General features: G+C 46.1%; 1 protein-coding gene across 1 annotated transcript in view; it reads left to right on the plus strand.

Moving 5' to 3' along the window:
- The window catches only part of plpp4 (phospholipid phosphatase 4), a 275,043-nt gene that overhangs the window by 131,612 nt on the left and 117,323 nt on the right, over positions 1 to 26,108 (plus strand). Inside the window, exons 3-5 of the mRNA XM_033033828.1 lie at positions 761 to 851; positions 975 to 1,038; positions 17,697 to 17,821. Coding sequence (XP_032889719.1) covers positions 761 to 851; positions 975 to 1,038; positions 17,697 to 17,821 — 280 coding nt within the window. The remainder of the gene's footprint in view (positions 1 to 760; positions 852 to 974; positions 1,039 to 17,696; positions 17,822 to 26,108) is intronic.

Here is a 26,108-nt window from a genome sequence, read left to right on the forward strand (position 1 = left end):
TCTTGGTACAATAAATGTGCACTTTCTTTCGCACATATGTCTGTAATTAGTAATGGGATTACAGGCTCATTGTATCTCTCAGGTTTCATTGTTTTTATGTCCATTGGTATTGGCATTAATCTTTCATATTGAATTTTTGTAACCGACAAAGTGCTCCTCAGTGCTGGTAGTACATTTCAAATGCACACAACACATTGTTCACATCGATGCTGGTTTAACCTGAAGATAGACACAAAGGGCTGGAGTAAATCAGCGGGCCAGGCAGCATCTCTGGAGAGAAGGAATGGGTGACGTTTCGGGTCAAGACCCTTCTTCAGATTTGTGTCTATCTTCAGTTTAAACCAGAATCTGCAGTTCCTTCTTACACATATTGTTCACATCAGTAGAATAAAATGCTAATCCAGTGGTTCCTAGTGATTTATATATAATTAACTCTGAGTAAGGACAAACCATGGTAATTGATGTACCAACATCAACAACCTTTCCTTGAAGGGAACATTTATGCCAACTATAAAATCAGTCAACATTAGCAGAAAAGGTGATTACGTAAAATGTCACTATGTGCACCATGTCAAGGAATAAACAAAATCATGCATCTACCATACATCTATCTAATTAAATACGGATTTAGATTATGTTAGCAACTGCACTTCACATTGCTGAACAAATGAGGTACTTTATGAGTTTGCTGTATTGGGTATTAACCTTGCATCTGTAATCGTGGTTGTGCTTCTACCTCTTGTGTTTATTGTCCCCACAGGCCATTTCATTCCTCACACCTCTGGCGGTGATCTTTGTGGTCAAAATAATTCGAAGGACAGATAAAACGGAGATTAAAGAGGCCTGTTTAGGTAGAGTATTCACATTCTGTATGTGGTCAAATTATGTTTTAAATTCTCATATTGTTCTGTACAGTGTTCTGTGTGTTATCAATTTGAATCCATCTGATACTACCTGTATTCTTTTACATTTAGCTGTCTCTCTGGCGCTTGCTCTGAACGGAATCTTTACCAATACGATTAAGCTAATAGTGGGAAGGTAAGCTGTCATTACTTAACACGTCGTGTTAATGTCAATACTGTGAATTCTGTCAAACTAGTTAGCATTGGCTTTGGGAAAATCAATGGCACAGCCTGCCATGCAGAAACTGAACCAGATTATATTTGGCAGTGAGTAAAACATGTAACAACACTTTCCCTTGTCCATGTTCAGGCCAAGTGTACATTGGGTGGCAAGCAACATGAACAAACTAACGAGCACAAAGCAGTAATGTTTAGAAAACTAAGAACAAAGAGATGGTGAAATTGCATTCAGGCTGCTATAATTCAATTTTATTTAATCCCTGCATTGAATGGAGACTGAAGGAGATTGAGGTTTCTAATTAACGGGTTCCTCTGTCCTGATTCCTCAACAGAGGTGTCATGTCACTGCATGTAGCCTAGAAACTGACAGCACCATTTTGCTTTGGGAGGAATTGACAGACCGGGAGCAGCAGTTTCTCACCAGCCACTGCCCGGTGTGTCTTTGAGGGTTGTGTTTCCGGCTGCAGATCACGTTCAACGTACTGCATCTGTAAACAACGTTTTGCTGGCAATCACAGCTTCTGTGCGCCACATTTGAAATGTGCTTCACCAAACCATTTCAAATTGATGGTAGAAACCAGTCACATTCTTGCATCTCCAAAAGGAAGACTTCACAGTAATAACCAGTTTAATTAGAATCATAGACATACAGCATGGAAATGCTGACCACATTGACATACTTGAATAATCCTCCTTGCCTGCATTTGGCCCATTGTCAATTTTTTCCTATCCACGTATTTGTCCATATGTATTTTAAAAGTCATAATTATAACTTTTTCTAGCTTTCTCTGGCAGCTCATTCTTATCACAGATGACCCTTCTGAGTGGAAACATTGTGCCCTCCGTGGTCCCTCTTATATTCTTCCCTCTCACCTGATCCTTTGCCATGGAGTTTCAGAATCCTCTACTCTGGGTGAAAGTCTGTAAGTGTTTACTTTATCCATGCACCTCATGATTTGTACACCTCAATAAAGTCACCCCTCAGCCTCCTGCGCTCCAAAGAAAAGCTCCTGCCTGAGCAACCTCTCCCTATAACTCAAGCCCAGCTAACATTCTGGCGAATATCTTCCACACCCTTCCCAAGGTAATGGGCTAGATCCCTGTCCCAACCATTTGATGCTCATTCAGTTCAGTTTTACCAGGTCTCCTTTATGCCACACTGGGTCAATAGCTGTCTTGATGTCTCGGCCCACCTTCCACCCATGTGCTGATAATGTAATCATTGTTACACACAAGAGACATTTTTATCATCTTGATAAGTAGAAGAGCTACAGGAGCATTGAGTAATGAGTAATATTCCTTTCCGTGACATCGAATGCAAGTCACACACTCACCCATTTTGTTTTGGTGTTCATTGCTACATTATCTGTGCGTAGCAGGTAAAAGTTCCACCAAATACTTTTCAGACCTTTAAGCATTCATTATCTTTGCTCACCAAGGTGTTGAGGCCAATAATATTTACCTTCTGGAATAAGGGAAAAGTAAACATCTGCATTCTTTAATAAATCCAATTCACCTCATTAACACACCAGAATATATTTTTAAATGTGCGAATGAGGTGGGAAGATTGATGAGAACTTAATTAGTTTTTTTTAGAGATTTATTTCTAATCAGAAGTAATATTGCAGTCAAAGAAAATTAATTAGCATATACTGAACTTAAGCCTAGAACAAATGAACTGGAATCTTGTAAGTGGAGACTCTGCAGAAGTCCTATTGAAATCCGTAGCATGTAGTCTTATTTTTGGCTGGGTCCCTCCCGTGTGCGCTGATAGATGGGTTGATCAGGAGGGACAGCAGTCAAGAAGACAATGGAAGATTGGCGAAATACGTGTAGGCTGGGTTGTGGTCTGTGTGAATTGGAGCACTGCACTTCCCGACTTACATAATAGGCAATTTACAAAAACTCACACTTATGTAAACAATTCACAATAGTTTAGATTTTTTGAGTTAGAGAAACAGCGCAGAAACAGGCCCTTCATCCACTGAGTTTGCACCGACCTGTAATGCCCACACACTAGCATTACCTTACACCCAGGGACAACTTACAATTTTTACCCAAAGCCAAGTTACCTACAGTCCTATACGTCTTTGGAATGTGGGAGGAAATTGGAACACCCTGAGGAAACCCAGATAAAACTCTGTACAGACAGCACCTGTAGTCGGGGTCAAACCTGGTTCTGGCGCTGTAAGGCAGTAACTCTACCGCTGCGTCACCGTGCCACCCCAGGTCACCCTGTTTCTTGAAGAAACTGTGTTATTGCAATGGGAGGATGGTGAGAGCTTCCTGTCCATAAATGCGTCGCCTGGGCTCGGTGGGAAGACCAACGAGAAGGAGGCAGATGGTGGAGAGCAACTCTCGGTCGAGTCGCCAACATCTTCCACAAGGTGCACCAGCGAGCCAATCTTCACCAACTGCCTCCTCCTCCTGCTCCCTGCTGTCACTGACATCTTCCACCTCACACTCCTTGGACTCTGGGGGAGATGGAGGAGGTGGCGGTGGAGGGGGGAGCGGCGGAGTGGACAATGCGATGGGAGAAGGAGGAGGTCCTGTCTGTGGAGGGGGGAGGGGACAAAGCGCTGGATGACAGGAAGCAGTGGCAGCTGGTGAGAGAGGAGGAAGCCCCACAGTGATCGAGCACATCTGGTCGGTGACGATGGCCTGAAGAAAGCACAGTTGGCCAGGGGCTACAATGTGAGCTGTAACAACAGCCGTGTCAACCGGATGATGTGGCAGCTGGTGAAAAATGGCTCACTGGTCCCTAGTTTTAAGGTGCAACGACTCATAGTGCTGGAGTAACTCAGCGAGTCAGGCAGAATCTTTGGAGAACATGGATAGGTGGCGTTTCGGGTCAAGACCCTTCTTCAGACCGATTCAGTCATTTTACTTCGGAGTCACGTGAGTGACTACGTGAAGAACCCGCCAGGACGCATGCATGTCATATCGCTTCACGCATTGCGAATCGACAGGCGGGGTGGAGCGTTCCCCCGCAGCTGTAAAATTTGAAACCGTGACCGACAGGTAAGTGAATTACTCTGCGGTCATTTTTTGTTTCCCGCGCTGTTTTTACAGGGGGAAACTATGGACAAAAATAGAGTCCACAAGGGCAGCGTCTAAAGCTGGCTGGGGAGGAGCGACTCGACCGAGAGTTGCTCTCCACCATCTGCCTCCTTCTCGTTGGTCTTCCCACCGAGCCCAGGCGACGCATTTATGGACAGGAAGCTCTCACCATCCTCCCAAATATTTCCCACGGTGAACAGTTACATCTGAAAACACATTGGAACGGGAGTCAGAAGGCAGGATGTTTAGCTAAGACGCTGTGGCATTATTCTGCAATACGGAGTATGAGATTAATAGTCTCAGGAGAACGCCATCCGCCCAGCTTTAAAACCTAAGTTTGCAGAGCTGTGCAGACCTGAAGGGATTAAACCACCAATATTACTACTTGGGGGCAACCTGTCAAAACAGGTAAAAGAGCTCAATAAGGAGGCCAATACCCTGGGGCTCATAAAGGCGGCAACAGGCAGGATCTCCTACACACGACAACAGCACCTCCACGCACCCACCAGCAGGAAGACACACAGAAGCTGGTGAAAGCTCAAAGGCCGGGCTACAGGACAGAGGTCTTTTAGGCCTGGCCCAGACCGGCCTTCGTGGAAGATGTGCAACCCCAAATCCCAAATCCAAAAACCGACGCCACAACCTCTACTGCGACTGCAAGGAAGAAAACAAACTTTCCACTGGTCACCATGGAGGTAGGGGGGGTCTGGTCTCTTCCAAAAAACAGGAGGTGTAAATAACACAAATTGGTGTGTAGATTACATTTTCTTGGGAGGCATGGAGTGCAATAACTACTAACACTTATTTTCTACCTAGTGTTCAGGGATATACAATTGAATTTGTGCACAAAATATCCCGGTTCAGCATGTACCGAACTGAACGTTCGTGCCTTCACGATAAGAAAAACTGGAAGCGCATGCTGAACTGGAGAGGCTAGATGCTAGGGAATCATGGGGAAATCCCAACACGACTCTTTGGAATTCGTGTCAATATCTTTACGAAAAACAAAAAGATGTGGTTACCAATCATTCAGGTCTGACAAACCTGAATACATTGTGCAGTAAATTCATTCGAAATTGGAAACCTTTGTTACTGCCAAACAATTGATTCCATAGGCTACTTTATGGATTGCATCCATTAAAAGATGCTTACTATACGGTGCCTATGCGGAAGGATTATAGACGTTATTAATTCTAAGCTAACACCTTCCACCACTAAGGACTACTTGGGAGGGACTTAGTCTACATGTGGGTAACTTATCAAAGGAAGGTACAGACTTAACTGAGGCCAACAACCTAATTGACATCAGTAAACCACCTATTCGACTGGTAGCAAGGGTAATTGGCAATACTGTGGCCTTTCCAGCCACACTGTTTGACCTTTGTATTACCAATAATTACGAGGACAAAGGTATAAGCACTTAAACTCAATACTGGTCATGTGTAGAGACCAATGAGGCTACCAATCTAAGCAATCACGGAATTACAATGATAGGGGAAATATTGGGCATCGTTCAAACCCTATCATTGTCAGCGACCATTCAGTGGTGCTACAAACTGATGCCAGTGTTCATGGTTGGCGTGTTACTAACCCCATCTCTAGTTGTGGATATAGATGGAATGCACAAGAAGCATCATTGCTTCAGAAACATGTCATAAACTACTTGGAAATGTTGGGTGCGTTCTATGGACTAAAATCATACTGTTCAGAAATGCATCACCTGCATGTTAGACTACAGATTGATAACACCACCATGGTGACATATACTAACTACATGGGTGGAATCAAATCGGTATCATGTGATAATCCGGCTAACACAATTTGGCAATGGTGTATTCAGAAAAACATTTGAATATCAGCTAGTTACCTACCAGGTAACCTCAAATTTAGTGGCAGACACCAGGTCATGCAAATTCATGACAAACATCGAATGGATGTTGTGAGGCATGGACTCGTTTCCACGGCATGAAATCACAGAGCTTTGAAATCTTCACGTAGTCACTCACGTGACTCCGAAGTAAAATAGTAAGATTAAACGAGAACTTACCAGTTCGAAGTTTGATCGTTATTTTATGAGGAGTAACGTTGAGGGATTACGTGCCCTCCGCTCCCACCCTCGATCATAAAGTTCAACTGGTATCCTTTTTTCTCTAATCTTACTATGTTCAGGTCATTACTGTTATCTGTGATTTCACACCGCTGCTTTGAAGAATGACACGCATGCGTCCTGGCGGGTTCTTCACGTAATCCCTCAACGTTACTCCTCATAAAATAACGATCAAACTTCGAACTGGTAAGTTCTCGTTTAATCTTACTATTTTGTGTATTAACCAGCATCTGCGATTATTTGCTTCTGCCTGGTTTGAAAGTGATTCCGACATGCGTAAAATCAACGTTTTATGGAACGTAACCTTTGTGTAAGTCGGGAAGTGTCTGTAGACGTAACTAGCTTTAGGCAGCCAATCAAGACCGCAGAACATCCTAGCCCATGTGCAGTGTCGTAGGAGTATTTAGTCATGGAAACAGCTCTTCAGCTCTTCAGAACATGACAGAAAACTAAAATTAATGCTGAATAAAAGCATGCTGACCTTTAATGCCTGAACTTGGTAGTAAGCAACTTGGAGATGATTAGAGTTGAGTTTGAGATTTACTATTGCATTACATCCCACTTGCCCCAAAGTCACTATCCTTGAATGTTAGAACACTCCAATAAATTTCACAAGGTTATCGGCAGAACTGACCTTCACAGAATGGAACTGCTGTTTGCACTCTCTTGTGCAGTACGCTGGAAGTAACATGGAAAAACCTCTGCACAGCTTTTGTATCGCACCAAGTAATGTTCTGGTTAATCGTGTAGTTAATACAATGTACTAACATCACAGTGAATGTGGGAATCTTCTCTAATTCATCAGCCAGAATACAGAATAATTTATACAAATTAGTGTTTTGACTCATTATTATGTTCATTGAGTGATTTGGTAAATGGAAATGATGATTAAATATAGCCACAGATAATTAATCATAAGAGGAAATCTCTAAGTAGTTAGTATCATGTTTTGGCAAATTATTTCTGGCAAAGAATCCTAATGTTGAAACTTGACGAGAATTCTGGCTACCAATAACAAAGAGCATGAATAATTCTGGGGGGGGGGGGGGTCACACAATATATTGATAATGCAGGTTTAGGAATGTATTAAGATATTTCATTCTGCCCACTTATCGAATTATATACCACAAATCTCCATTAATTGATGGATAACAGTGGTGAGTGAAGCAGCCAATGTCCACTGCTTGCACTTTCTGAATCACGTACTGTGGTTGATGATAGAGGTGTTATTCTCATTTCTACGGTATAATTCAGTGGTATTTCTGAAGGGAGTGCTAGTAAGAGACCCTGACGTGGGCCTTGCGGATGATGAAAAGGATCTGAGGCATCAGGAGGTCAGTTATTCGCTGCAGAATAACCAAAAATCTGACCTGCTGTGGTAACCTCAATATTTACGTGGCAGATCCACTGGTCAATGACTATCCATGATATCTCTAGGAGGATCATTAGGGATTGTAATGGCACTGAACGGCAAGTGTAGGCGGTTAGATACTCTTTTATTGGAGATTGGCTTAGGATGACATTCCTTTCGTATTGCAATAAAAGGTTAGCCTAAATACACTCTGAAGAAGTGTCTCGACCCGAAACGTCACCCATTCCTTCTCTCCAGAGATGCCGACTGTCCCACTGAGTTACTCCAGCTTTTTGTGTCTATCTTCAGCCTAAATCATAAGGTCTGTTCATCTCATTGTGTCAGGACCGAGATGAGGAAAACATTTTTCACACAGAGAGTGGTGAATCTCTGGAATTCTCTGCCACAGAAGGTAGTTGAGGCCAGTTCATTGGCTATATTTAAGAGGGAGTTAGATGTGGCCCTTGTGGCTAAAGGGATCGGGGTATGGAGAGAAGGCAGGTACAGGATACTGAGTTGGATGATCAGCCATGATCATATTGAATGGCGGTGCAGGCTCGAAGGGCCGAATGGCCTACTCCTGCACCTATTTTCTATGTTTCTATTATTATCCTGCATCCTCTGCAATGCGAATTGCATCGTTCCACATACCTGCACCACTACTGTTTCCAATAGGGTTATGGGGAGAAGGCAGGAGAATGGGGTTAGGAGGAGAGATAGATCAGCCATGATTGAATGGCGGAGTAGACTTGATGGGCCGAATGGCCTAATTCTGCTCCTAGCACCTACGAACTTATGACGAAAGGCTGAAGTTGCACAACAGGGGGCTGTGCTGTCAGATGTCGACAACTGTTTCTTGCCCTCCTGAAATGTTAGCTTCTTGACTGGCACTCTCAGGATGATAAAAATCATCAGTCTTTTTAACTAGTGTCCTAGCGCGCTACTTCACTCAGATATTTTGCATCTCCCAACAGACACAACGATTGATGAGCAGCTGAAGGATAGATAGAAACAGTTCAGCACAGTCCCTGTCATCACAAAACAACTTGGGCACTTTGATGGAAGCATCTTCAGTCCCAATTGCCTGGCCAGAGTGTGTTCCAGTGATTGTCAGTGCATGCCCTTCATGATGGATTAATGTGCAGGGCCCTGTGTTCCCTTTGCCAGAGGCTTGCTAGTCCCTTCCATTAGATGCTCTCTTCTCCCGCATCAGGGATGTGCTCTGCTAATTGTCAGTTGCAGACTCCAGTTGCAACACGCAGTACCTGTCAGGATTCATGATAGAAATTATAATAATAGCAGGCAGATGGGAACGTGTACCTCAGAAGTGAAAATGTAAGGAGCTGGTGAGTATTACACAGTATTATGGAAGCGTCAAGCATGGACAAGGCCAAATTTCCACCAGCCTGGCTGTGTGGCAATAAATTATATCTAATCTAATCTAATCTTCTGGGCGAGTAACTGGTGGTGTATTTGATTAGAATCACATTGGTAAGTTATGAGTGTGTGTAACACGACAACATCTTCAACGTTTGCTTGTTCATAAGTTCATAGGTCATAGAAGTAGAATATGGCCATTCAGCCCATTGAATCGACTCCGCCATTCATTCAACGCTGATCTATCTTTCCCTCTTAACCCCATTCTCCTGCCTTCTCCCTGTAATCTTCGGCACCCTTAAGGGGCTGTCCCACTTGGGCGACATAATCCGTGAGTTCTGCCGAGTTTGCCCTCGACCCATACTCGCTGCATGGTCGACACAAGGTCATAGGAGGTCTTTGTAAATCTCCTTCATGCTCGAGAGTAGTCCCCGAGTACTCGAGGCCTCAGCTAGGTCGCGGCGTATTTTTTAACATGTTGAAAAATCCCCACGAGTAAAAAAAGGTCGCCACGTAAAAAATCGATACTTTTTTTACTCGTAGGTTTAGTCGTAGTAGGTCGTAGTAGGTCGGCATGTTAGTCGTAGGTAATCGAGGGTAGTTGAAGGTAGTCATAGATAGTCTTCATCATAGTCGAAGGGAGGTCGAAGGGGATCGAAGGAGGTCGTCTTCACTCTCCACTATTCAGTGTCCAATTTTCCCGAAGTTAGTCGTAGCCAGTCTTCAACATAGTCGAAGGAGGTCGAAGCTAGTCTTCAACATGGTCGAAGGAGGTCTTCTACATGACATTTATTCAAACTCTCCTAAACTCTTCTAAACTTGCTAATAAGGTCGCCCAAGTGGGACAGCCCCTTAACTAATCAAGAATGTGCTCTCCTCACATCTTTAACCCTCCAATCCAGCCAGCATCATCGTAAACCTCTTCTGCACCAGTTCCAATTCCAATTGTTGCTGTTCATCTGTTATAAAGTACGCACTCTTATTCAGACACTCCTGGCACTTTTTTATTTATATAGTTAGGAGCCTACCAGAGCTCCGAGCCCAGTTCATAGTCTCTCCACAATTATAACAGACAAGATGAAACATTTGCATTACTAACACGAATTGGCACCAAAAGTTGACATTTGATAAGTTTTCCCACAAAAAGCTCTGGAGCACACTTCATTGACAACATTCACTGGAGATTGGAAGAATGAGGGGGGGCCTCATTGAAACCTACAATCTCAATGAAAGGCCTAGATAGAGTGGATGTGGAAAGGATGTTTCCAGTGGTGGGAGAATGTAGAACCAAAGGGGCACAGCCTCAGAATAAAAGGATGTACAGTACATTTAAAGTGGAGATGAGGAGGAATTTCTGTAGCCAGCGTGTGGTGAATCTGTGGAATTCATTGCCACAGATGGTTATAGAGGCCTAGACATTGTGTATCATTAAGGCGCAGATTGATAGGATCTTGATTAGGAAGGATGTCAAAGGTTACGGGGAGAAGGCAGGAGTATGTGGCTGAGAGGGAGCAATGGATCGGCCATAATGGATGGCGGAATGGACGAAGGGCTGAATGACCTACCTCTGCTATGTCCAATGTGTCCCCCAGAAAATAAGAGATCACGAGGAAAAAAATAACTTGGTAACAGCAGCTACTGGATGTGAGATGAGCTGTTGAATTTGCCAGCTACTGGTGAATTAGAGAAGGATGCGAGGAACACTGCCCCACCATGTAAGGTGGATGGAGAAGGGAGCTTGAATAGAACTGTCAACATTAGCCAGGAAAATGGCGCAAAGAATGGTGGCTCTCAAGTGCAGATAAGCTACGAGTTTACAACACTAGCGGCACGGTGGCGCAGCGGTAGAGTTGCTGCCTTACAGCGCCAGAGGCCCGGGTTCGATCCCGACTACGAGTGCTGTCTGTACGGAGATTGTACGTAATCTCTGTGACTGCGTGGGTTTTCTCCGAGGTCTTCGGTTTCCTCCCACACTCCAAAGACGTACAGATATGAAGGTAAATTGGCTTGATATAAGTGTAAATTGTCCCTAGTGTGTGTAGGATGGTGTAAATGTGCAGGGATCGTTGGCCGGCGCGGGTCGAAGGGCCTATTTCCGTGCTGTATTTCTAAACTAAACAAGACTAATTTTAGTGATTCACGTGTGATGGATGGAAATGATGGTCATGGCCTACAAGATTCTAGAGGTGGAAGAATAGATTGAGGATGCACAGGGAATTTAATGCTGCATTGAAAGAGCAACTGGAAGCAATTTTACTCACTGAAATCATCCCCAAGGCACTTTGAACAGTAACTAATCTTCTTATTGAGTCCACATCACAAGATTAGAAATTGTTCAGCCAGAGCTGAACACATTTCTCGGCATCTGCATACAATGGCGTATGCCTTGCGCGGCTTGTGCTTTGAGTGCGGGTGGTGGAAACAGGGCCGCGACGTGAACGCTCTTTCCTTGACCCCAGTAACTAATCTAATAGGTACACAAAAATGCTGGAGAAACTCAGCAGGTGCAGCAGCATCTATGGAGCAAAGGAAATAGGCAACGCTCCATAGATGCTGCTGCACCCGCTGAGTTTCTCCAGCATTTTTGTGTACCTTCGATTTTCCAGCATCTGCAGTTCCTTCTTGATAACTAATCTAATAGCTCTGCAATAAGACAAAGGTGTTCCAGTTACAGCAGTTCCAAGGCTGGAAGAGAACTTTAACCCACAAATGTTTAAGATAACAGCCACCTCCAGAAAATGGGAAAACTGGGCGATTATACTCGCAGGGTCAAAGACCTGTCGAGGCACAGTAATTCTGCAGAGTTTTTAGATTGTGTGTGCTGAGGGACAGATTTGTGTGTGGCTTGAATGATGAAAGGATCCAGTCTGAGTTACTAGACATAGATGCCTCGCATCTCATCAGGCTGGCTAGACTGCAGCATCATTGGCGATGACAGCCAAAAATACCATAGAATCCCATTCCTTTGCAGCCGCACGTTTGATTGTAGCCTCTAGTCAAAAGCCAGTTGCCTTTCATTCTAATCCTCCAACTCATTCCCACTGTGGTCTCCTACACTGCTCCAAGGACACCGACCATAAACTTGAGGACCAGCACCTCCTGTGTTCAAAAGGGAACTGCAGATGCTGGAATATCGAAGGTACACAAGCACCTCCTCTTGTGTATGGGTACAATGTCGAGACACCAAATCAAAAATCTCAGATAACATGCCTTTATAGATCCTATCAGAACTGGCCAGTTCTGTTGTTAAGTCATCCATCTGTAATATCAGCTCTGTTTTTCTCCCGTCTCTGAGACTACCTGATCGCCTGAGCTTCTCCAGCATTCTCCTTATGGTGCTGTGTCTCGGCACAGTTCTGATCTGCAGGTCAAGGATTGTACTTGTCCCATAGGTTATTCCCTCTGTAGTTTCCCCTCGTCCATCTATCAAGCAGACAAATCCAGAAACAGCAGAACCACCTCATCTTATGATATACCCATTCTTTGTCTGAAGAAGAGGCCCCGATCCGAAACGTCGCCTATCCATGTTCAGGATGCCGCCTGTTCTGCTGAGTTACTCCAGCACATTGTGTCTTTTTGTGTAAACCAGCGTCTCAGTGTCTAGAAATTGTTAAGGAATGAGTTGGAGCAGCAGTGAGGACACTGTGTGGAAGCAATGGTCTCCTGTGTTTTATTCTGAAACAGTGAGGTTGCTACATTCTGAATGAAGGGAAATTGATCCCCCGCAATTCTAGTCTAGTTTAGTTTATTGTCACGTGGCCCAACGCACATTGAAAAGCTTTTGATCTGCAAGAAACCGGTGAGATTCCCCCATCGAGTGTTATTTCACCATGCTTTCTATATTTTTGCCAGTTTGGTCAATGTTTTTCTAGCTGTTTTCAAGTTATATTTTAATACTGGCTCTGCTCAGGAAAAAGAAGGTATGGGCTAGGTATAGGCAGCTGGGATCAAGTGAATCTCTGGAAGGACAAAGGACATTTATTATCACATACACCAATTGGTGTAGTGATATTCGACTTGCCAATGCAGCACACGAATAAAGATAATACACAACATTAAAGAATTTAACAGTAAACATAAAAACATCCCCCCACAATGGTTCCCATTTGTGGGGGAAGGCAGCAAAAGTGCAGTCCCATCCCCAGTTCACCCATAGTTGGGCCTATTGAGGCCTCTGCAGTCGCCGATACGGCAGCCCGATGCTTCAGGCCCTCTCGCTGGATGATGGAGCTCCGGCGTCAGGTGAACACTCTCAGCGGCCCGGAGTGTCTGGAGCGGCCGCTTCCTTCCAGGAGACCGTGGCTCCCGAAGTCCACGAGCCGCGCTGGTCGGAGCTCCAACTCTGGTGACCTCGTCGTGAGATCCCAGGCTCCGCGGTGCTTAAAGTTCAGCGCCGCCCGCAGCTGGAAGCTCCGCAGACCGCAGGCCGCTGACCGCGGACCACAGACCGCAGCACCGCGATGTTGGAGGCGGCGGTCACAGAACTCCAGAGCTTGCTGCACGGCGACCCGGGTTAGGCATCGCCCGCTCCACGATGGTGCCTCAGCGCTGAGCAGCCGCTGAAGCTGAAGTCCTGGCCGGACCCGGCAGGAAAACGCCACTCCGGTCTGCCCGTAGGCCTCGAGGAAGGGGCGAAGATAAGGCTCGGAGGAAAGCCGCATCTCCGACCAGGTAGGTACTGAGAAAATAGTTTCCCCCTTCCCCCCCCCCCCCCCTACCCCCCACATAAAAAGACTAAAAGACCTCCAACACAAACACTTTTAACTAACTTAAAAAAAAAGGGTGAAAAAGACTAACAGCTGCTGGCAGGGCAGCCATACTTGACACAAAAAAGTTGAGCAGGAGATAGTTCCTGCATGAAGGAGAGCTTTTATGTATACTAGACCAAGTGGGATCCGTTGGGTCCCTATCACACGGGAGGCCTGGTTCCCCAATGCAACCTAAGTATATGAAGGGAAATAGAGCAACTAGAGATATACCTTACCCATGTCGAACGATGATCCATGTGGCTTAGCCAGGGCTCCCACAATTATTTCTCTAGCTTCCCACAACATCCTCAGATATATCTAATCACGCCCGGGAGATTTATCTACCTTCGTGCGCCTTAGGACACCCAGAACCTCCTTTATTTAATGACGACATAAATCTCAGTTTAGCAATTCTCCCCCCACTCAATTACAGTCCTGTCCCAAAATATTATCTGTCCATTCCCACCACAGGATGCTGCCTGACCCACTGAGTTCCTCCCGCCTTTTGCTTTCTGCTCCGAAGTCCAGCATCTGCAGTTTATTTTGTATCCGCTTAGTTTAAATGCTGTGTACGTGAGATATTTTTTCAAATGTTTGCATGTTTTTGGAATGCTTGATGTACCTTGTTACTGCATTTTCCAAAGCAGCATGCATGAGTCTGAAGAAGGGTTTCGGCCCGAAACGTTGCCCAATTCCTTCGCTCCATAGATGCTGCTGCACCTGCTGAGTTTCAGCATTTGTGTGTACCAGCATACATTTAAACGCAGCTCTTAAACTGATTCCTTACACAGAATTTACAATCTATGGGCACATGTGCATTCTACGACCGTTTCTGAATGCAAATAGAATTACAAAATCAATAGCAACTGCTCGCAATTATCTGAATAATCAGTGTTCTCACAGGCCTACTAAACTCACTGTACAACCTCCCATCACACTGAGAGGCTTCTTGTGAACTCTATAAATTTCTATTAGTTTCAGCATACTTGAGTCCGAATCTGTCACACGAATTCTTAAACCTAAAAGGTACATTAGCAATACATGATACTGCTTAATTGCACCGATTCAATACTCATCGAATGCAGGACCGCTGGGCATCTATGCAACAACCTGTTTCACCTTGTTGACCCCTGCTGTGCTTTACCGTGTTCAGTTTAAAGACACAATGTGGAAACAGACACTTCGGCCCACCGAGTCTGGGCTGACCAACGATTACCCATACAATAGTTCTACCTTGCACCCTGGGGATAATTTACAGAAGTCAATTAACGTACAAACCTGCACATCCTTGGAATGTGGGAGGAAACTGGAGCATCCGGGGGAAACCCACGCGGTCATGGAGAGAACGTACAAACTCCATACATACAGCACCTGTAGTCAGGCTCGAACACAGGTGTCTGGTGCTGCAAGGCAGCAACTCATCTGCTGTGCCACCGTGCTGCGCCTAGTTGACCAACAGTCATGGTTCTGCAGAGATAGGGAATAGGAATGGGCAGAAGTTAAAAATACTATGAAAAAAAACCCTCTGATTAATCTGGCATAACTCTAAGATAATTTACTTGGTTTACAACTTTAATTCCTGAAGATTTCAGAGCGGAGTTTCAAATCTATATTTTTCTAATAGATTGGTCTAAATTGCATCTTCATTATAATTTCAATTTGAATATATCTGAGAAACCAAATATCTTTACAAGGTATTCATTTTGTCTACCTTTGATTTGTCCAGCATCTGCAGTTCTGTCTTAAATAAATGTTTAAAGCAATAAATGATTTGTCCAAGTAATATGTTTAAAGTCTCGTGTCCAGGCATCTGGGAGTGCCAGCAGGCCATGGAGAATAGAACATGTGTTCAATGAAATGGTCGCCCAGTCTATGCTTGCATACATTCCCATGGGTAAACTTATCACAGTCCGCTGACACTCAATAACGCCATTTAATGTTATTGCTGATGAGTTAACATCAGTTCTCTGTGACAATTTAACATGAGTGGTTTCCATTACAAATACATTAAACAAATGGGCAGCACAGTAGCGCAGGGGTAGAGTTGCTAACATACAGCGCTAGTGACCCCGGTTCGATCCTGACTATGGATTCTGTCTGTATGGAGTTTGTAAGTTCTTCCCATGACCGCGTGGGTGTTCTCCAGGCACTCCAGTTTCATCCCACACTCCACAGACATAGAGATCTGTAGGTCAATAGGCTTCAATAAAAATTGTCCCTCGGATAGTGTTAGTGTATGGGGATCGCTGGTCAGTGCAGACTTGGTGGGTCGAAGGGCCTGTTTCTGTGCTGTATCTCTAAACTAAACTAAACTAAAATATAAAATGTCATAGTGAAATGGTGAACAGAATAGCAGACTTTCGATGAAGGGCTAATTTACAGTTGCAAACCACAGGATGATCATCCTTATTTTTTCACTTGTTTCGGATGAAGCCAACACTTGTGTCAGCATTTGTTTGGTTATCTCTGAGGCAGAAGACTTTTCTCCAACCATAAATATGTGAGCACAAGAGTGCCGGATGACACCTCTACATTCATTAGAAGCCATAAACTTCCATTGCAATTTGAAGACCAACTTCCTTAGATGAGGAATAATAATAATAATAATAAATTTTATTTATTGGGCGCCTTTCAGACATCTCAAGGACACCTTACATAGGTTAACAGGAATATAAACATATAATCAGAATAAAATAAATAATAAAGGCATCACAGAAACACAAATTAAAAACAGAATTCAGTCCAAAAACAAAAATCAAAAACACAATGTGAAGAATGCAGTTCAAGTTGTGCTTCTGCGGGTTATGTGTGTGAAGATAGACACACAATGCTGGAGTGACACAGGCAGCATCTCTGGAGAGAAGGAGTGGGTGACGTTTCGTGTCGAGACCCTTCAGAATGATGTCAGAGGAACCTTCAGTAAAAATTGTCCCCTAACATCAGTCTGAAGAAGGGTCTTGACCCGAAACGTCACCCACTCCTTCTCTCCAGAGATGCTGCCGGTCCTGCTGAGTTACTCCAGCATTTTGTGTCTATCTTCAATTTAAACCAGCAACTGCAGTTCGTGTATGTGTTTTTTTTTTGTTCAGAGCAACTACTAAACTGGATAACACACACACACACACACACACATTTTGTTTCTAATGTGTACCTATGTATAAAAATGTTTTCCAAAAACCTTTTTATCTCTAGTACCTGAAAATTGTACATATGGAATATGATGAGTGGATGTGGTAGTTAATTCACAAACATGTATATTATAATTGGTTGCAGCCAAACCTTTTTATGCTTCCATCACAGTCGGCATTTTCTGTAGCATGGAAGAGACTATCTTCACGTAATCTGCACATCCTTCCTCACGATATCACACCAATGAACATTTTTCATAATTGCTTGGTATTAGTACAACTTTCAGCAGAACATCACATAAAACGATGTTTTTTTTGGGTAGATTTTTAAGACCGTTGCAAGGTAATTACTAACCCATCGTGGTGTTTGCCTGTCAAGTTACTTTAGTTTTCCAAATCACAAAACCATTGTAAAATCTCATGCTGTGGTGCAGCGGTAGAGTTGCTGCTTTAAACCTCCAGAGACCCAGGTTCGATCCTGACTAAGGGTGCTGAATGTACAGAGTTTGCACCTTCTCCCTGTGACCGTTTAGATTTTCTCTGGGTGCTCTGGATTCCTCACACATTCCAACGACGTTCAGGTTTGTAGGTTAATTGGCTTTGGTAAAGATAACAAATTGTCCTTAGTGTGTAGGATAGTGCGAGTGTATGGGGATCCCTGGACACCGGGCTTCAGTGGGCCTATAATGTACAGCTGTGTAGATTAATTGCCTTCTGTAAGTGGTCTATGGAGTGTAGGATGGAACTAGTGTATGGATGATTGCTGGTCGGCATGGATTCAGTGGGCAGAAGGACCGTTCTCCACACTGTATCTCTAAACTTAACTGAACTTTTGTTTTACAGACCACGTCCTGATTTCTTCAACCGCTGTTTCCCTGATGGTGTGATGAACCCTGAGATGCACTGCACAGGTGACCCAGATGTCGTTTCAGAGGGAAGAAAGAGCTTCCCAAGCAGCCATTCATCTTGTAAGTCTGAAATAATTCTCTCTATTTCAGTTGTGCTCCTTGGCTTTCATCCTGCACCATTTTCCAACTCACTGGCACAGATCCTCACGTATTCCGTGCCCTTTATAAGCTGGCAGAAAGGCCAGCTCCGATATTTATTCCCGACCCCCCTCCCCCCCCTACAATTTATGCAATTGTGTAACTTTGATAAAGCATTTGCCTGATTCCCTGGGATTTAAATCGAAAAGGAACAATTTGTGTTTGATTAGTCAATGCATCTTGTTCGTCTTAAGGCAAAATTCTACCTGTCATTGGTGCAAAAAAAGACTGGAGTAGCTCAGCGGGTCTGGCGGCAGCATCTCTGGAGAACATGGATAGGTGTTGAAGGTACACAAAATTGCTGGGGAAACTCAGCGGGTGCAGCAGCATCTATGGAGCGAAGGAAATAGGCGACGTTTCGGGCCGAAACCCTTCTTCAGACTGATGGGGGGTGGGGGGGGGAAAGAAAGAAGGAAAAGGGGAGGAGGAGGAGGAGCCCGAGGGCGGGCGGATGGGAGGGTGGGAGGAGACAGCTAGAGGGTTAAGGAAGGGGAGGAGACAGCAAGGGCTAGCCAAATTGGGAGAATTCAATGTTAATGCCATAAGGACGCAAGGTCCCCAGACGGATAATGAGGTGCTGTTCCTCCAATTTCCGCTGTTGCTCACTCTGGCAATGGAGGAGACCCAGGACAGAGAGGTCGGATTGGGAATGGGAGGGGGAGTCATCTCAATGAGTTCCGCGCCCACCATGACTTGGAGCGCTTCTACCGTCGTCTCCGCCTCACAGCGCACTTCCATGGGAAGGAGTCCTCGCCCCCCAATGATGACCCCTTTTCCCGTCTCCAACGCACCCCCTCCTCGTGGAACCCCCCTCATAAAGTCCCGGCTCTGGAACTTCATTCAGAACTGCCGCCGCAACGTCAACCGCCTCAACTTCTCCACTCCCCTGTCTCACTCTAATCTTTCCCCCTCTGAACGCACTGCCATCGAATCACTCCGCAAAAACCCAGATTGGGTCATCAAACCAGCCGACAAGGGAGGTGCCGTGGTAGTCTGGCGCGCCGATCTCTACAAAGCTGAGGCCACGCGCCAACTCTCGGACACCTCCTCCTACTTACCCTTGGACCATGACCCCACTGACGAGCACCAGGCCACCATTTCTAGCACCATCACCGACTTCATCAATTCCCACGCCCTACCTGACCAAGCCTCCAATCTCATCGTTCCCCAGCCCCGCACGGCCCGTTTTTACCTTCTCCCCAAAATCCACAAACCCGGCTCTCCCGGCAGACCCATTGTATCTGCGTGTTCGTGCCCCACCGAACTCATCTCCACATACCTTGACTCCATCCTATCCCCCTTGGTCAAATCCCTCCCCACCTATGTTCTAGACACCTCAGACACTCTCCGCCGCCTCCACGCATTCCACTCTCTGGGCCCTCACCCCCTCATCTTCACCATGGATGTCCGGTCACTCTACACCTCCATCCCCCACCAGGATGGCCTCGGAGCCCTCCGGTTCTTCCTCGACCAGAGGAGCAACCTATACCCAGCCACTGAAACTCTCCTCCGCTTAGCGGAGTTGGTCCTCACCCTCAACAACTTTACATTTGACTCCTCCCATTTCCTCCAAACACAAGGCGTAGCTATGGGCACACGCATGGGCCCCAGCTACGCCTGCCTCTTTGTCGGGTACGTTGAACAATCCTTGTTCGAGACGTACCAGGGCCCCATCCCCGACCTCTACCTCCGTTACATTGACGACTGCTTTGGTGCCAACTCCTGCACCCACACACAACTGACTGACTTCATCCACTTCACCACCAACTTCCATCCGGCACTCCAATACACCTGGACGATTTCCGACACTTCCCTACCATTCCTTGACCTCACCATCTCCATCGCAGGGGACAGACTCCTGACCAACATACATTACAAACCCACTGACTCACATGGCTATCTGGACTACACGTCTTCCCACCCTGCCCCCTGTAAAGACTCCATCCCCTACTCCCAATTCCTCCGCCTACGCCGCATCTGTTCCCAGGATGAGACATTTCATACCAGGGCATCGGAAATGTCCTCGTTCTTCAGGGAACGGGGATTCCCCTCCGCCACCATAGATGAGGCTCACACCAGGGTCTCATCCATACCCCGTAACACTGTTCTCTCTCCCCATCCCCGCACACGCAACAAGGACAGAGTCCCTCTGGTCCTCACCTTTCACCCCACCAGCCGGCAAATACAACACATAATCCTCCGCCATTTCCGCCACCTCCAACGTGACCCCACCACTCGCCACATCTTCCCATCTCCCCCCATGTCTGCCTTCCGCAAAGACCGCTCCCTCCGCAACTCCCTCGTCAATTCTTCCCTTCCCTCCCGCACCACCCCCTCCCCGGGCACTTTCCGTTGCAACCGCAAGAAATGCAACACCTGTCCCTTCACCTCCCCCCTCGACTCCATTCAAGGTCCCAAGCAGTCGTTCCAGGTGCGACAAAGGTTCACCTGTAACTCCTCCAACCTCATCTACTGCATCCGCTGCTCTAGATGTCAGCTGATTTACATCGGTGAGACCAAGCGCAGGTTGGGCGATCGTTTCGCCGAACACCTCCGCTCAGTCCGCAATAACCTACCTGACCTCCCGGTGGCTCAGCACTTCAACTCCCCCTCCCATTCCCAATCCGACATCTCTGTCCTGGGTCTCCTCCATTGCCAGAGTGAGCAACAGCGGAAATTGGAGGAACAGCACCTCATATTCCGTCTGGGGACCTTGCATCCTTATGGCATTAACATTGAATTCTCCCAATTTGGCTAGCCCTTGCTGTCTCCTCCCCTTCCTTAACCCTCTAGCTGTCTCCTCCCACCCTCCCATCCGCCCGCCCTCGGGCTCCTCCTCCTCCTCCTCTTTTCCTTCTTTCTTTCCCCCCCCCACCCCCCATCAGTCTGAAGAAGGGTTTCGGCCCGAAACGTCGCCTATTTCCTTCGCTCCATAGATGCTGCTGCACCCGCTGAGTTTCCCCAGCAATTTTGTGTACCTTCGATATTCCAGCATCTGCAGTTCCCTTTTGAACACATGGATAGGTGTTGTTTCAGTTCGGCCCCCTTTGTCAAGTAACTCTGCGGGTCAGGCAGCATCTCTGGAGAAACCTCTCGAAATCAAAAACTGTCTTTCGTAAAAGTCAACTGAAGAAGGAATGTCAAACCAAAGATAACATTGTGAACACTATAGAATTGAATCCATGGTAATATGGTAAAATGTATCGATGGGGTTTCACTTGTTCTGCCATTGTACCTCTGTGCGCAGATGAGTAAAGACAAAAGGGAGGTTTCTGGCAGAGTTCCATGGCAGAATTCTCCCAAAATCCAGTTCTTGTGAGTTCATCGCTACAAATGCCACAAGCGCTTGTAAAGCTGCCACAAGTAACACTGCACACAGAGAGTGGTGAATCTCTGGAACTCTCTGCCACAGAAGGTAGTTGAGGCCAGTTCATTGGCTATATTTAAGAGGGAGTTAGATGTGGCCCTTGTGGCTAAAGGGATCAGGGGGTATGGAGAGAAGGCAGGTATGGGATACTGAGTTGGATGATCAGCCATGATCATATTGAATGGCGGTGCAGGCTCGAAGGGCCGAATGGCCTACTCCTGCACCTATTTTCTATGTTTCTATGTTTCTATGTAAGAATTTCATTGTCCTGGGACCAGTGCATATGACAATTAAACACTCGACCCTTGATAGACATAAAATGCTGGAGTAACTCAGCGGGACAGGCAGCATCTCTGGAGAGAAGGAATGGGTCGAGACCCTTCTTCAGGTTCTTGACCCTTGACTTGTTATATCCATTACATGGCCAGCATTTTTTCTCCTCTTCCTGCAATAGTAAAGATGCTTTAGTACTCGAAGAATGCCAGTTAACTCATCAAGTGTGTCGGCTGCAAAAAAAAACTCTGCTGGAGGAATTCAGCAGGTCAGGCAGCACCTGTGGAGGCAGAAGGGTGGGCAGTGTGTTTGTCTTACGTCCCTGCATCAGGGCTGAGAGTAGAGAAGGGATGGAGTCACTACAAAGTGGTAAGAGGGAGGGGTGAGAAGGGGGCTGACAGGTGATAAGTGGAACCAGGTGAGGAGGGAGATGGGTGGATGGAGCCAGGTGGGGGAGGGGGCAAGGGTGAAGTTGGAACTCAGTGGCTGGTAGGTAGAAATGGAAAAGGAGAGAAATACAACATGTCAGCTCATGCCAGAGGAAACCTAGACCATCTCCACTGACTTGGCCTGTATGATCCCTAGGTTCTGAAACTGGACCACTTTATTCACCTTAAACAATTCAGTAACATTTCCTTTCCCATGGCAAAGAGCCACTTATTGCTAGGACTCTCTACACGCAAATGTTTCCTTTTGCTACCCAGTCATTTAGTAGACATTTTACAATAGAACAACATTGGCTGATTTAAAATATTTCCAATTTATTTACTTGATAATGAAAATCAAAAAAATGCTGATGCTGGAAATCTGTCTCTATTTACTTGGTACTATGAAGAAAAAGAATCAATGAGCAATATGATATCTGTGCAATATGATATATGTTTAACACCAGAGGAAATGTATTTTTCTAATGTACTGCTCAGAATAACTGATGTAAGAGATGTGTGGTGGAAAATATAAGAGTATTACCGATTCCTCGTATAACAAGATACGTCTATCAATGTCTTTCACCGGGCAACATTTCATTATGCCACGTTGCTCTGTATTTTAATCTACAATCAGCATTGGTCATGCTGTTGTTTTGTTCATTGAATTGAGAACAGAAGCTGAGAGGAAATCTGTTGAAGTTAACTCAATTAAAACAGAATGTGCTGGAAACAGCCAGCATGTCAGGATGCATCAGTGGAAAGAGAAACCAGATTAAACATGTGTAGGAAGGAACTGCAGCTGCTGATTTAAACCGAAGATAGACACAAAAAGCTGGAGTAACTCAGTGGGACAGGCAGCATCTCTGGAGAGAATGAGACTGAAGAAGGGTCTCGACTCAAAACGTCACCTATTCCTTTTCTCCGGAGATGCTGCCTGACCCACTGAGTTACTCCAGCTTCTTGAGTCTACAACGGGATTAAACATACTGTCTGAAACCCTCTGTCAATTCCCACCATTTTGTGATTTTTATTTCAGATTTCTGGTATCTGCAGGGTTTAAAAAAACATTCTCACAGAATTTACACGCCTTGATTTCCTTTGTTGATTTTCATAAATAACACATCAAGACCATGTGAATTTATAAGAAAACTTTTTAAAAGTATGAAAAGGTTACGTGGGTCCATATACTTCTAAAAGGAAAATAGCCACTGTGTAGTCTTGGCCAGGCTGAACAATTTCTTGCTTGAATTCATGTAAAAATGCAACATTAGCAATCAAAAGGTTTCAGTTGAGCACGTTAAATTTATTGCACCTGATGAAATCCAGTTTCATGAAACAGCTTAATTTAAAAAACTAATAGTATGTAAATATAATGGTTTTGTGAAATTACACATAAAAAATGACAGTGTGGTAAAATAGATTATTTCTGCCCTCTGCTGACTCAATTCAACATCAACGTTTAATGGCATGTCACAATAAAACAGTGAACACACGTCTTTTAGTATGGTGTTCAATCATCTCACAGCAGCAGACCGTGGCAAGGTTGAGAGATGGAACACAAGTGTGACATTTAATTCTAGCAAATCTTGGGCTTATCAATTTTAGGTTGACGTTCACAGTTGTCCCAATCCAAGTTTGTAATTCCCACTATAATTTAATGTTAGAGGAGGCATACAGGCCTTTACGCATGCCTATTCACTACAGTCAAAGAGAGGCCAAGTCATTGGATGCTTTTAAAGCAGAATAGGTTCCGATCGCGCTACCAATCAGGTGGGTTCTTGATTAGTAAGGGTGTCCAAAGTTATGGGGAGAAGGCCAGAGAATGGGGTTGAGAGCGAAGAATAGATCAGCATCTTCAAAATACAGAACAGACTCGATGGGCTGAGTGGCCTAATTCTGATCCTACGTCTTATGATTTTTACGAACACTTATATTTCCTCAGAGAGCAGGATGTATTCCCATAAATGAGAATGGTAATGGAACCTGTGCTAAAGTCACAGCGTTACAAAAATGCAGATACGTTAACCGATAGCGTGCTATGCCAAGAACGTGATTATCCACTCTCCTTGCCGTGCTAGGAACCAGGCACCAATACAACAATAACCATGCCCCTGCCTGGGGTAGAGTGACTTCCTCTGAGGCCTGGTGCTGAGTGGGCAGGTGTGGGTGGTGCAGTCACTCAGCTCTGAGACCTGGCTGTCATGGGACATGTGGGACCTGGCTGAATGTGGGACATCACTGGGGACTGACTGACGTCACCCACTTGTGACAAAATATATGCAGGATTCAAGGATTCAGATCAATGAATGGAGAAAGCACATGCTAAGGAGCACAGATAATTATTTATTAAAACAAAATACATAGAATACAGAAAAAATCTTTCAATATACAGGTGCACAACCTTTTATCCGAAAGCCTTGGGACCAGACACTTTTCGTAATTCAGAATTTGTCGGTCTTCGGAATGGAATTTTTTTAGCGTAGATTTTAATGGCTGGCTCAGTGGTAGAGTGCTCGGCTCATATCCGCAAGGTCGCGAGTTTGCGCCTTGATCCCGGCAGTTACTCGAAGAGTTTGAGTCTTCAATGTAGTTTTTTCTTGCAGAATAAATGTTTGTGTGAAATGCAGTGTAGGAGAGGTGTACTGACTGTGTGGGCAGAACTTTGGAAGTGATTGCCCACCAGTCTAAAAAGCCGCTGTGTCTCCCTGTCCCTGGGATAGCAGGGGGCGATCAAACAGCACAAAACCCCCCTCCCCCTCCAACTCCAGAGGAATCCGCTCCCCGATGGGCCGCTACGGCGACAAGTGGCAGTTTGCCCACAGCCCGAGCTGCGCCCCCTCATCCGCCACCCCAAGAACAAGACGTACCTTGCACACCATCAGCTTCTGCCCCTACGTGTTCCTCTGGAGTTGGAGCGGGGCTGGGCTGGAGTTGCTGCTGGCTGTGGGTCTCTGGGATCTCCGTGCTTGCAGTGGGCCTGGGGGTCGGTGTCCCGTTGGTCCTGACGTCTCCGGCCACCCCCCTGGACTGGAGCTGAGACTGGAAACTGTACCGCCCTTGCCCCCTTCCTCTGCAACCGCAAACAACCCCACTCTCCTGCAAGGGCGGTACAGTTCCCGGAGGATGGCAGGTGGCCGGAGACGTCAGGACCAACAGGAACCCGCTCCCCGAGCCACTGGCCGGACGCCTCTTCCTTGGCTTTAGATCCAGCCCGCTGCTCAGGCGCTAGCGGGCTGGGCTCGGCACGGTGTCGGGATAGCGGTGCGCCGGGTAAGCGGACCAAGCGGTACCCCCCCCCCCCCCCCCCCAGATGGACGCTCCTCCGTGGAGTCGAGCGGGGGACAGGTTTGTTGTAGAGCCTTTCTTCTCTGCCGGACAGCAGAAAGCTCCCTGTGAAAGAAAAAGCCTCTACGACGCCCCGAGCAGCGCCCCGTCATCCGCAACCCAGGTTCCTCTGTAGTTGAAGCGTGGCTGGGCTGGGCTGCTGTTGGCTGTGGGTCTCTGGGATCTCCGTGCTTGCAGTGGGCCTGGGGGTCGGTGCCCGATGAGGGGGCGCAGCTCGGGGAACGGCTTCTGGTGGTCCTGACGTCTCCGGCCTGTTTGCAGTTTTCCTCTGGAGTTGGAACGGGGCTGGGCTGCTGCTGGCTGTGGGTCTCTGGGATCTCCGTGCTTGCGGTGGGCCTGGGGGTCGATGTCCAATTGGTCCTGACGTCTCCGGTGACTAGCACGGTCCTACTAGCATCGCAGACGTGAAGACAGTGCAAAGCACCCGCGCCGGTGCAATGGGCTGGAGAGGGGAGGGAAGGGGTCACACACATGGCCGGGAAGCAGAGGGGTGTAGGTGGGGTGAAACTGACTCACGAAACACTGTGTATCGTGACCGTGGGAACTTTTTAACTCAGCAGGCAGGCAGCAGCAGATTGTCAATTATTAACCCTCCCGCGCAATATACCCTCACCTTCTCTTTTATGAATGGGGATTTAGTTCCCCTTTCTTCGAGGACCGACCGGAGGTTCCGCTGTCACATCTGCGGGCCGCCTTCGGTGAACGTTTTCAAGGACCTTTCTTCAAGGACCGAAAAAATGGCCGCTATTCGGAGGTTTTCGTTATTTGGATGTTCGGATAAAAGGTTGTGCACCTG

The sequence above is a fragment of the Amblyraja radiata genome, chromosome 15 (assembly GCF_010909765.2).
Source record: "Amblyraja radiata isolate CabotCenter1 chromosome 15, sAmbRad1.1.pri, whole genome shotgun sequence".
Lineage (NCBI taxonomy): Eukaryota > Metazoa > Chordata > Chondrichthyes > Rajiformes > Rajidae > Amblyraja > Amblyraja radiata.